Source organism: Aedes albopictus, chromosome 2 (genome assembly GCF_035046485.1).
Source record: "Aedes albopictus strain Foshan chromosome 2, AalbF5, whole genome shotgun sequence".
In the NCBI taxonomy this organism is placed as follows: Eukaryota; Metazoa; Arthropoda; class Insecta; order Diptera; family Culicidae; genus Aedes; species Aedes albopictus.
This window is the reverse complement of record NC_085137.1, coordinates 158,852,148-158,865,911: the sequence shown is the minus strand read 5'-3', so window position 1 is coordinate 158,865,911 and position 13,764 is coordinate 158,852,148. Positions and strand designations below refer to the sequence as shown.

Genomic DNA, 13,764 nt, shown 5'->3' with positions numbered 1-13,764 from the left:
GTATCATTTCCAAGTCGAAGGCTTGTCGAATGTCTAAAGATAATATAAGTTGTTCGCTCATCTAGGATTTGACGGCCTATGTAGGGTGGGGCGGGGCAAGATGGGTCGCGGGGCAAGATGGGTCAGTGCTATTTTCGGGCACAATACTCATATTTTGATTATGTTAATAATTTTGTTAGATGACCAGCATGAATATACAAAAGTTTGGGGCATTGATTGAAAAATTATTCACTCTCATTGGAAATAATAAATAAAATGGTTTTTAGCCATGCGGGGCAAGATGGGTCACCTTCAATTTTAAACGTATTTTTGGAGCATTCAAAAGTTATTTATTTTTTATTACAAGACTATTTTATAAATGACTTCAATCAAGCGAAATGAACGCTCAAAGTTATAACATAAAATTATGATAATTTTTTAGTGAAAACATCGATTTTCAAGTCGCTTTAGGACCACTCAAATCATAAAGTTTTTTATGTTCCAAATAAATTTATAATATGTTTACTAGTAGCTCTTGTTTACTCAGTATGGATATGGAGCATATGTGAATGCGGAATAAATCTTATATTTTGGCGTTTTTCATTAAGAAAATGTGAATTACTTAAAAGGTGACCCATCTTGCCCCGCACTTTTTTCACGGCGCAAAATCGATCACTTTTTAAAACTGCTTGTTTAACATCATATTTTGTATTTAATGAACTTTTTATCAACTTTTAGCATAGCTAACTAGTGTATTAAAGAGAATCGGACGAACACAAACCAATACGATTTGTATTTACAAAGTAATGGTGATCTATCCTTAGGTGACCCATCTTGCCCCGCCCCACCCTATTAAGATTTGATTCTCCACTGAACTGTTTTGGTGGTAATAATACTGATGATTTGTTAACTCAACTCTCCTAAAAACGACTCGATCTACCCCAGCAGAAACCTGGAGTACACTTTATATAGCTTTTGACACAGCGTGATTCGACGGTACTCGTCTCGTCCGGTCGGACGTGCTACCTTTCGGATGGGTATCTAAAGAGTTTCATCCATTTCCTCAGGGAATCGATTGCTTTCCCATATTCTTCCCAGCAGACGATCTCCTGAAGTTTTTCGCGTCCATAACGTCCCAGCGGCTGTGTTATTACGCAACATCTTGACGATTTTTTCGACATCTTTAATCTTTAACAAAATAAAAGAAATGACATCCTAAGAGCCCGTATCGCCGTTGATTGACTCACACAGTTTTGAAACAGAACTTGGATGTTTGTTTGCTGTGCAGAATTCCTCATCGGATTTCTGCCACAATTGCTCCTTTAAATTCTTTCGCGGTTTCTCACAGAATTCATTCGATGAATTTACCAAAAAATCCATCCAGAGGTTTATTACGCATTGGCTTCCATGAATAGTTCTTCCTGAGAATTGTTCGGCGTTCCTTTCTACCAAAGGTTTCCTCGATATGCTCCAATTCCTCGCTGGATTCCTCTCGGAGATCCTTTCAAAATTTATGCAAAGTTCCATCGAAAATTTCTCCTGGTGGTTTATCGGGAAAACTTTTCAACAGTTTCTCTCGCGATTTTTGCCGAAGTTCTTCCAGAGATTTTTTCCAGATGGGTTTCCAATATTTTTCTTCGATATCTTTACGGGATTTCTCTCACAGGTTTTTATAGTTTCTTCTCGAATTTCATTAATATTTACTTCTGGGATTGCTGCCACAACTGCTTTTCGAGATAACTCAGTTTTGTCAGAATTTCTTCCGAAGTTATTCACGAGATTTTTCGAGTAAGTCTCTGTGGAGTTTCTCGCTAGATTTCACTTGCATTTTTTCGACATTTCTTCGAAAAATTTCTTACAAGGAATTTCGTAAATTATCTCTGGAGATGTTTAAGACAAACTTTTTTTTTTAAATCCCTGCAATGGAGTCATTGCAACTATTATAAGAGCAACTATTATAAGAATCCCTGAACTAGTATCAAGAATCTCAAAACATTTGCGGGTAGAGGTTCTGGGAAAAACTTTAGGAAAAATCCCGAAAAAAGTCCGCAAAAAATCTCAGGTGATTAACTGTAACAAATCCCCTACGAATTACGTAGAAAAGCCTGAAAAAATCTCTGAACAAAAAAACGGTAAGAAGTCTATGAGAAATATCAGTAATAGCTCCAGAAGAAATCCCAGAAGGAAAAAAAAAGCTCAGCCCCGCCTGTGGATTAAGAAAATAAAAGATAAAAGTCCCGGGAGAACTAAAAAAAATCTCGGGTGAACCCTCAAAGCTGCAACTCCTGTAGAAATCTAGGGAGAAACTCTAGAAGAAACCTTATGGAAATTTTGCAGAAACTTCGGAAGAAAGCCCGTGAGGAAATCCTGTAGATTTGTGTAAAGCCTCTCAAACCCTTTTGCCTTCGAATGCTGAATACCCGCGCGATTACCTCTTCGGTTATCTGGGTCCTTAGGGTAACATTAAGACCATACACACTTTGTAAGGCATTTTCGGATAAAATAACACTACAATTAGGTTTCTTCTTATCCCTTTCTTATATTACGCTCGAAAATAACATCCATAGATTGCACAGGTTCAGAAACGCTCAAATGGCATTCACTTTGCACAGCAAATGTGGAAGTTGTTGTTTGTCCTTAATTGCACTGTTCAAACATTTCACTTAATCCATTTCCGTTATATTTGATGTAATATTTTCCAAATTTTCGCTTGATCTTTGCGTACAATCGTTAATGATCTTATCATAATCATCAGTTAAAAAATGTTGACATTTATAAATCATAGCGTCCCAAACGATCCCCGATAGAATCGAAACTCGATTCGCTGTGCCGCGGATACAGGGATGTACAGCATATTATCTGCGCAACAGAGCTGAAGACTCTTCTTACTATGGGGACAATTTAGGGAGATCACACACTAGATCTTTAAAGTGGTCACAAAACGATTCGGGTTTTCCAGGAATTAAGAAGATTTGGATTTTCTAAAAAGTGTCCCCCAATGGTGGAAAAAATCCCCGTATCGAATCGAACGGGGATTTTGGTGTTCGAAGTCGATTTCGAATTCCTTTTATCGGCAACACAGCCATGCCCGAGAGCCCCGCCGCAACCGGACTCCGGCAGCAGATCTTCGGTCACGCCGAGCGGACGTCATACACTGCGGGTCACGATTGCGGGCGGATCTCTCGCAAGGGATGCGGCAAGTCACGGGTCCGAATGGGTTACATCATCGCGTTTCCAATTGAAGATGAGTAAGGTGTATTATCTAAGACAGCATGCCACGAATAACTACAGATTTCTGCAATATGCCTGACGTTACACGAGTATTCGCCTTTGTCTAAGAATCGTAAAAGTTGATGTTTTTAGCTTACACACTAAACACATGGTTGTGTTAATAACGACTACAAGCTAATCAGATTCCAAAACACACGACACGGCTTCTCACCGTGGAAGTGAAGAATGAAGAATCATTTAGAAGCAAATCTTACCGATATGGGGGGATGTCTCTTATACAACTACTATTTCTTGAATTATTTTCCTGGATAAATGTACGTGCTGGAAAAAATAAAATAATCAAAAAAAGTTAAAGGTACAATAAGTATCTCGAAGCTCACTCATTCGAGCAAGCCTTTCGCCTTGCAAACCTCGCGCATCAGGCTCTTGAGATAGCGGATCTCGCGCCCAATGTCGGCAGATTTGCTTTTTAATTCGTCATTCTTGTCCTTCAACTGACGTTCGACAATAAGGATCTCTTCGATTTCGGCCTTCTTCTTCTGGCGGTACCGGGTGGCGGCGTTCTTGTTCTGTTCCTTCTTGCGCGATTTCTTGTCCTCGATTCCGCGTCCGTAGGGACGGGTGCGCTTCTTGGAGACGCCACCTCCCACCTTGCCGAGGGAACTCTTCTTGTAGTTACCACTCGGGCTCCACTCGTCGTCCTGGTCTCGGGAGTACGCCGAACCGCAGTAGGACGAGCTGGCATCGCTCATCGGGCATGACGAGCTGGACACCGAGCCATCCTCCGAGGACGAACAGGAATCTTCGTCATCGTTGCAATCCGGGAGGTCCTTCGAGCGGGAACGGATGATTTCCTCCACCAGTTCCAAGTTACGGGCAATGTCCTCCACTTCGGCCACCGGTTGGAAGCCAAAGCTGTCGGCTAGCTGGTACTCTCCGGGAACCTGCTGGAGGGGCTCCGCCGTCGCTTGTGGGAGTTGTTCTACAACGGTCGGGATCTGGTTCAGGACGACTCCACCGCCATAGCCGTAGAACTGTCCACCGCCGGCGACAGCAGCCACCGGTGCCGGATTGTTCTGCGAGGGCAGCGTCAAATACGTGGGCTGCTCCCCAGCACCATGGTACTGCTCCTCCTGGGGCGGCGTCTGGGGCGGTGTTAGGTGAGTCAACTCGACGTTTTCGTACACGTAGTCGAATTCCATCAGCAGCTCCTCGGTGTTCTGTACCTTTACCGGTTGGCGCTGGTTCGGGAAGGGGCCAAGGTCGGGAACGATACCCACAAGGGCCGACGGGGCCGTTGGCGTTGAGACATAGCCACCGGTGGCGACGCCGGACAGTTGGGGTATTTTCAACTTTTCACCAAGCCATTGATCTGGAAGAAATGGAAAGGAAACATGAGATTAGATATAACGAGAACTTTACTGAATGGGAGATCCGTGAACTCCTAGATGAGAAAAGAGAATTTTCAACCTCCCCAGCGCCCAACGTTGTTATATTTTGCTAAACGACCTGATAATAAATGAAGTACATACTCCTAAAATGCGATACGGTTTGAATGAATTACCGACACATAAATCCTTGCTTTCAGGGATTTTTCCCAGAAAATGGTCTGGGATTTCATTTGGAGTTTATGGGGGGATTTCGCCCGTAGTTCCTGCCGGGCTTTCAGTCTGGAATTTCAAAAAAAAAACTGAGAGGACAATGCTGGGAAAACTTCTGGAAAAAAAGCGCAGGAAGAACTGATATCAGCAATATCCCTTGTAGAAATCCTAAAAGAAACATCGTAACAAACCCCGGAACAAATGTTCGGAAAAAGTCAAAGATACAAAAAGATCAAAAACGGAAAAGTCCAAGATACATCCCTAAAGAAACTCTGAGCTTTATCCAGGGAGCAGCACTGGAAAAAATTTTCTTATAGAAGCCCCGGGAGAACTCTCGGGAGAGAAATTAAGGATGAAAATTCAAAAGAAATGTCACGAGAACATTCAAAAAATATTTCGGGAATAACTTTTCCACAAATCCTGAGGAAAACACTAGAAGAAAGCTAGTGGAAATTTGTTAAAGAAATTACATGAGGAACTCCGGAAGAAATCCAGTGAGACACTATGGAATCAATACTTGGAAAACATTTAAAGGAAATCCCGGGAGGCAATTCATGAAAAATGCCTGAACAAATCCTTGGAGGAACTGTAGTAGAAATCTCAGGAATACATAACTCCTGAAGACACTCTGGGAGAAATACCGGAAAGAACTCCTGGAGAAATCTCGAAAGAATCATCGGAAGCAATCGGGAAAAATTATTCAAGAAGAATTTCGGCGGAAACTCTAGAAAAACACCACGACAACATTTGAGAAATATCTAAAAAGTACTCCTGTAGAAAACGCATGAGGAACTCCAGGAAAATCCAAAGCTTCATCTGCACAGTCGTTTTGATGATTGTACGTTTAGCCTTCTGTTCCCTCTTCAATGAACATAGTATTTAATAGGCCTGAACTGAGAACAATTGGGTGGAGTGCGAGTTTTCGGAACAAACTGGCCGTTATTGTCGTTGTACCATTTTTTTTGCGTCCTAGCTGTAGTGGCAATTCTCAAGATCCGGCCAAAATGTCGCTAGATCCATGTATGTCCTAACTTTTCAAAGACTGGTAAGCGCTGGTATGCAAGGAACATATTAGAATCCTTATTATTGAACACATGTTCATGATATTGTTGCGAATGATAAAATCCGGGTTCTGAACTTCTTACTGGGAAGAATTTAGCAGTAAAGCAAGGGTGATGCTAGGTTTTCGATGCATGGCCAATTATCAGCACTCTTGTTTTGTTTTCTTAGAAAACAAAACAAAAACTGTATCAAAATCTTGACCAAAATCGTTACTTTGTCGCCCTTTAATGACAATTGAGTAATGCGACATGCACTACACTGCCGTTCTACGCATAGTTGTCCCATGTTATATGGGATTCCCATATAACATGGGACAATTATGCGTAGGACGGCAGTACACTAAGGATACAGGTAATGTCACAATAGACCTAAAAACTGGTCGCAGTGACAGACCCGAACAGGAATAAAAATAAAAGACTTCATCATCCATCAGTATGCTCCCAACAGGATTTGTCATGTAGCTTCCGAATACGATTTTGAGCCACGGATTTTTTATTGAAAGATCTGTTTGGTTGCCTGCTAGCTCGGTATGCATGTAAGCCTGCACGGTAGCGGATTCTCTGCACCTGTACCTTGAGCGACACCATGAAGCTGGCTTCTGAGTCGTTGCCAAGGTTCCTTGTACCTTTTAAGCACGTGTAACACGTCGTTATTGCATGGTACCTCGACCAAAACGATCAAAACGATCAAATCTGACTATACATGTCAATGGTTGCTCCTCCGTGATTGATCTGAGATGGTACCAATTGCACTGAGATCCAAATGAATAAGGGCTGGGACACTCCACTTATTCTCAAAGTGCAATTTAAGCAGCTCATACATTTTGGATCAATAACGGCGCCGGCCACGTCCTTATAGTCAGTTGGGAAGGGAAAGGAATGTTAGAGTGTGCTGGTTGTTGCTACTAAAGACCGAGAGCACCTCTGTATCCCCACAACCAGCACGGACTGCGGTATTTGTTAGACGGGAAGGATGGGAGATCTGGGAGTCACCGTTGGGTCGGTGATGCGATCCATGGCTAGGGGATATTTATAGTGTTCGTAAGGTGATAGATTGTGTGGTGATTACTATGAAACACAAGCGGCACAGTTAGCTTTGGTTGCATAACTTGTAGGCGTTATATACACTGTGCTGTGGAAGTTGGAAGGAAGGGAAACGAATTTTTGCAACTCGTTTCTGGTTCTAGCGATGGCTATGAACATTTGAATATACATGAGTTGTATATGTAGAGAAGAGAGTTAGAGAGAGAGAGAAAGTGGATAGAAAGATACAAAGTAGGATGAAAGGGACGGGCCAGGAATTGAACCCATGACCCTCTGCATACGAATCAGAAGCGGTAGCCACTGACCACCAAGCCCGCCAAATTTTCTAGAGCGGTATATTACCGCTCTCATCTTAAAATTTTGTCAACTTAATTTCCAGAGACACTGCCTTAAGTTTATATTGATTTTTTAGAAAATTTGGCAACTGTCTTCGATTGGCTTTTCAGTCTAGCGTAAAATCAAGACAAGTGCTACTTGTTTACTTCTGTCGTTTCGGCCATTGGACTCGGCCTTCCTCAGGGGATATAAACTTGCACCGTCCCTTTTGTCCATTTTTGTTTCATAGTAGCTAGTCAGGTTTTTTAATTTTCGTATGTTTCGTACGACTATCCACCAACGCAACCGCAAAACCAAACCAAATACGATGTCTAGGAAAAAAAACTTGCAGCATACGAGGGACGGTGCAAGTTTATATCCCCTGAAGAAGCCCGAGTCCAATGGCCGAAACGTCGGAATTAAACAAGTAGCACTTGTTTTGATTTTACGCTAGACTGAAAAGCCACCCGAAAACAGTTCATTCTACAGTCGAACCTAATTCAAAACTTTGGCAACTTTACTTTGGGTTAAGTTTACATACAAATATTTTTGTAAAAGTTTCACATAAATCATGTTCAAACTTACTTTGACTTATTATCTTTTGAATGAGACCTAGGGACGCAAATTGGCGGAGGTATGGGCCTAAAAAAATGACCTGTTTTTGAGGGGGTGACCCCAAACTTATGATCGGGAGTGTAGATTTGTTGTTACAGTTCATAGCGAAAATAAGTACTGAATCGGCTGAATGTATTTCTGACACGCAGGTGAAAAATAAAGCCTGCAAAAATCTTTACTGCTACAGCAAATGAAATGTAATATGTTATAATTTAGTATTAATAATAGCTTAAATTTATTTTACCAAATTAGGATGATAGTGTGTTATAATACACAGAACACCTAGATTAAGTTGAAGGATGTAAAAATTGATTGAGATACTAATAAATATTATAAAAAAAGTACTGAATCGGCTGTAGATGTCAAAGACTAAATTCCAGGACAGTTTGGATGACCCTGAATATCCCAAAAGTGTATAATAATATCTTCAAATTGGTCCAGTAACCGTAGTTCAAACAGCAACGGTAATTAGTATGGCGGATACGATTACTATTACGAGTAAGGACCTGAAGTTCTTTTCTCCGTAGTAATTTGTCTGATCTTCTTCTTCTTTATGGCTCGACGTTCGCATTGGAACTAGGCCTGCCTCTCTTCAACTTAGTGTTCTTAGAGCACTTCCACAGTTATTAATTGAAGGGTTTTCTGTGCCTGTCATTGCATGAATTTTGTAACATTGTGTGGCAAATACAATGATACTCTATGCCCAGGGAGTCGAGAAAATTGACGCGACTGCAACGGGAATCGATCCATAGATTGGCAATCCATAGCCTTAACCACTAGGCTATCTGGAGGCTGATCTAGAATATCCCAAAAAAGTTTTGGTATGGTTCGTACAATTCTAGGTGGGCCATTTGAAGGATTTACATTCAGCACTGTTTTGGCCACCTAGAACGCCCCGATACACGAAAAAGAATTCCACATTCATAAAGAAGACAATGCAAATACTTAACCCTCTAATACCCAATCCCGCCTTTAGACGGGGTATAGTTTGAGCATTTTTGTAATTTTTGTTTTGTGGAAAATCATTATTTTAGTATTTTTGGCTGATATTTAGGACTGTTCTGTATATCTCAAAATGGTTTTTGGTGTATTTAAAAGCGTATTTACATTTTTTTTAAATCATTGAAAAATTGATGTTTTAGTCACCTTTTAGAAGTGATTGTTTATTTTGTATTGAATCGCTACAATTACCATATTTTAAATTTTTCCCAAATCATTCTATCCTTGTTTAATAGTTTAAGGGAATCGAATACACTCTAAAATTATTTTCCTTAAAATTACACGGAAAATAAAATTTTCAGTGAAAAAAATTTAAAATAATAAAATTTCAACAATAATCATAAAATCTCAAAATGTTTTTATTTCAAAAAATCCGTTCCCCAAATTGGCTTCCTGGAAAAATATAAAAGTGTGGGGATGTTCAAAAATAAAAATTAGAAAAATCAAAAACTGAAATTCACCAAATCGAGAAATAAAAAAAATCATCTTCCAAAATATGTTTAAATCGATTTTAGATGACGAAAAATGATATTTAGATCAAAATCAAAAATTTGGGTATTAGAGGGTTAATGCCAGGCTTTCCAAATGTACAGCCTTATCGCAACAGCCCACGCAAGGCTGAATCGACACTCTCTTAGGGTTCATTCACAAATATCATAACGCCAAAATGGGCCTATTTTGACACCCACCCACCCCTTCGTAACATTGTTTCTATGGGAAGATTTTTTTTTTTGTTCAGGCTGTAACGCCATCAAGAACACCCACCCACCCCATCTAGCGTTATGACATTTGTGAACAAGCCCTTATGTGTGCAGACCATCTCTCGTTACCGTGTGCAACACCATCAGTGAGAAATGTATCGCCAACAGCACGCACACGCATGAGCGAAAGATGTATTGAAACAGCCGCTGCTTCGGCTGCTTGCCTGACAGTTGCATACTCGAGCCGTATCGAGCCGAGTGGAAAACGTCGTGAGTACCGTTGGCCGCATGGCGATGACAATCTTCGACTAACCAAACCGGCTGTCGCATAAAGGGTGTCATAGGCTGTCACGGGAGCGCATGGCTTAACGCTAAAAGTTATTCATAATATATGTGCTCAATAAATATTTTCTTTACAAACATGATTTACCTTTCACAAGATGCCCCAGGGGCGGAAAGGAGTTTGTGCAAGCGTTTTTCAAAATTGTAATCTGTCTAAAATATACCACTGATGTGAAATTAAACTCTCTGTTATATTGAAAACATGGCAGCGCATTTCACATGTAAATAAAAAATAATACTATGCAAAATTCTCTTAGAACAAGACTTACAAGTACATTTTCTCTATTTGAAAAAAATACATAACACATCAAATGCGTCGAAAATGTTAAGCGTGGGATAAACACGATACTCGACACGTTCAACAGAAGTAAAATGCTCGGGCGGAGCGCAGCGATTTTCGTCACTTCGTGTATAGCTAAAGAGAGACGGTTTGGGTGAGAGCCGAGGTTGTCATAGGCGAACGAACGCACAGCGAAAGCAGACGATGTGAACAGTTCCCGATAGTGATGTTGTACGTCGCATGAGTTTTATTCTGTGGGCTGTCATACACCATGCATTCACAATGCTGTCATGGGAATAAGAGTGTGACAGCCATCAAAATGCTATCATGATGCGGTACTTTTGGGAAGCCTGGTTAATGCAACTCGGTTTTGGGTCTCTAATCTGAAAGGGTAAATCAAATGTTTGGCAGCTAGCTTTTCATGCATATCGAAGGAGGGACGCGGTCAGAAAATGTAAAAAAAACGAAGTATGCAAACTCAAAACTTAAATTCTGATGAGTGTAAATCAAAGCTTAACTAATCTCGTAACAATGATTAATGTTCCTTATTTACCCAAGCAAGCAACAAATTTGCTTAACACTAAAAGAACGGAACTTTGCGTGAGATAGATTGAAAACCTCTGCATTATGATCTCAATAAATCATAAACCATAGAAATTAACACTAAACCGCCAATCACACGAGCGTTAGTCATTCGGTACACAAATTATGTAATGCTAAATTTTAACCTTTTTAGATTCCCACTATCCTTCTACCATCATAACATTTTTGGATTACTTCTACAAACAATTCCTATCAACATTTTTTTTTGTTAATTAGCTAATGTTAATTTTGTTGTTAATGTTAATTAATAAACATTATAGATATTTCCGGCGAAATAAACGATGAATGGAGGGTTTACATTACAGACGAGGGTAAATGAGACTTCATCGTCATCCAATTCTTCATCAGGACCGGTAATTTTGTTATGTAATTCTGACCAGAGTCATTTGATTTACGATAAAACATCTTTTACTGTGAATGTCTGATCAAGTTCACATAAACCCAGGTGCAACTCTGATCTTACACAACCGGTATCTGCTCATATCTGCAACGGCACGCACCGATTTCAAAATATCACCACCATTTCCTCCACAAGCATCTGAACGGATGTTGCAGCAATGGTACCATATTAGTTATTCGGGCCCAACTCCCCATTTAATAACCCAATTAATCCTAAAGACCTGCACGCATAATTGCAAAACTTCGGGACTAAAAATCCCTCAGCATCTTCAGGTGGCATGAACACCGTATCACCGCATCGTTACCTACATAAATCAACGAACTCTTCATCACACATTTCCGCTCGTAACGTGAAGAGTCAGACTTTTGCGCTGCTGGCGTGACTGGGGCGCACGTGAATAGTTTCGTTGTTCGACCACCACCGATGTCGCCGCGTCACCACCACCACTAATCCCTCCTGCTTCTCCGCCGGTGGTGGTTCGTACATTCATTGACACCAATCGTATTGCACTCTGGCTTTCGTCCGGAAGCTCAAAAAAGGGACCGACCTTTCAAAAAATTCAGAACTTGACTTAGGTATCTCACACAACTAAACCATCTAATCCAACGCTCGCCCAACAACGCCCCAAGAACTGCTTTCTCTCCCCACGATCGATAACCGGTGACTAATATGATGGTGTCGTCCGATGCGCCGACCAAGTCGCGCACCACAGCTCTAAACCATCTCACTGTGGTTGCCCGTGTTCCTGATAAGACATGTACGAACTTGAACCGCGGCGCATCGCGAACATGGTCAGGCCGAAAAAACCTTCAAATTCGATCCGCATCAACGCAGAGCATCATGTTGCGAGCCATTGATTGGTGATGATGAGCGCCGCGCTGTTTGCTACATTACAGGGCCTCTAGCTTATCAGCAGCGATTCGCAATATAGCAGAACCGATGAAGATAGCAGATGACCAACGTAATTTGACAGCTTATTAAAGGTATGCTACATTTTTTTGTGTCGTATACAAAAATACCCACACATGTAGAATTGTTATGAAAACAAGACGAATTTGCTCTGCAGTCGAAAGAAAAAGTTGATTTTTTAAATTCGTGGCACTATTTTCTATAGTTTTTGTTATAAAAACAGTAGCGGGAAGTGAGAGGAATTCGGAAGTGATTGTGTTTTGTGAATTAGAGCTCGAAAAGTGAGGATATTCGAGAATGTCGAAGTGCCATGTACCGAACTGCAGGAGTAAGATTCCATCGAAAAGAAAGCTAGGAAAAAATCCAAGCGAGCCGGTGGCGTTCCATCGATTTCCATCGAACGTTGGGCAGAAGAAGCGCTGGCTTAAGTTTCTCGGCCAGAATCAGACGACGGACACCACGAACCTTTTTGTCTGTTCGAAACACTTTTTGGAAACCGATTTCGCCGACGCATCCCTTCCATCATCGTCGAACCAAAGAAAGCGGCTTAAAGCAGGAGGTTTGTGTACATACAAAATAAAAGTTTTACCATTCCTATAATATGGACTATTTTTCCAGCTGTTCCCAGCATCAGGAATCCTGGTTCGAAGCTGAAAAACAAACGCAGCTGCTATCGAAACCGCAGCGCAGATACGAAAACAGACAATGATCGATCTACGGGGGAGTGTGGAAATGACTCAGGCGTCTCATTGTCTAACGATTGTTCTCTTTTGGATGAATCGGTCACGAGTAGCAGCGGTGGAGCTCTTTCCGGAAATCAAGTAAAGAAGACTGCTGACTTGGAATTGCGGATTAAGGAGCTCGAGCAACAACTTCAGGAAAGGGACATCGCAATATCGGTTTTGCAGGATCAGAACGAGCAGCAGAAGAAACGTGTAGCTGACCTGGAGAAGCTTTCCCGCGATTTGACGGATGTACGTGAGACGCACATAATCGAAAAATCTCGTGAATTGCTGTCGTCGAAGTTGACCAGGAATCAATCGGACTTGCTGCTAGGCGTTAAAAAACGAGTGAACTGGAGTAACGAGGAGCTTTCACGGGGGTTTACTCTACGATTTTTCGGTTTGCCTGGATATGACTATCTCACCAAAAATCTCGGTATGCCATTTCCTCGATCGAGCTGTCTACGACAGTATGCGTCCCGAATGGACATGCGGCAAGGCTTTCTGAACGAAGTGCTACAGATGCTAAAGGCTAAATCGCAAAGCATGTCCGAATTTGAGAGAGTATGCGTGCTTCTGTACGACGAAATGTCGGTCAGTGAAGTCTACGAGTATGACCGAAAACACGATGACGTTCTGGGGCCTCATACCAAAGTACAGGTAAAAATGACCATAAATTAAATAATCCTTCAAGAGGTTCTTATGATTCTTACTTTAATTCTTGTAACTGTTTAGGTTTTAATGATCCGAGGTCTTTTCGGTGATTGGAAGCAACCCATATATGCGTCCTTTGATGTCTCGATGACGAAAGCTTTGTTATTAGAGGCCGTTAACAAAGCGTACGAAGCAGGGTTTGAAGTCGTAGCTGCTGTATCCGACTGCGGAGGAGGAAATACCGGTATTTGGTCAGACGTGAATCTGGAGGAAAAAAAAACGTATATTTTCCATCCACAAACGCAGCG

At 41.3% G+C, this 13,764-nt stretch overlaps 1 protein-coding gene across 3 annotated transcripts in view; it reads right to left on the bottom strand.

Moving 5' to 3' along the window:
* Window positions 1–2,498: 2,498 nt before the first annotated feature.
* The window catches only part of LOC115253756 (activating transcription factor of chaperone), a 75,768-nt gene continuing 64,502 nt past the window's right edge, over window positions 2,499–13,764 (bottom strand). For 2 of the 3 annotated variants that reach the window (XM_029859256.2, XM_029859260.2), the window contains one exon: window positions 2,499–4,582. In XM_029859256.2, the coding sequence (XP_029715116.1) occupies window positions 3,591–4,582 (992 nt within the window). In that variant the 3' untranslated portion in view covers window positions 2,499–3,590. Of the gene's footprint in view, window positions 4,583–11,479; window positions 11,692–13,764 lie in introns of those variants that run through there. The other variant, XM_029859257.2, reaches the window with a different exon arrangement.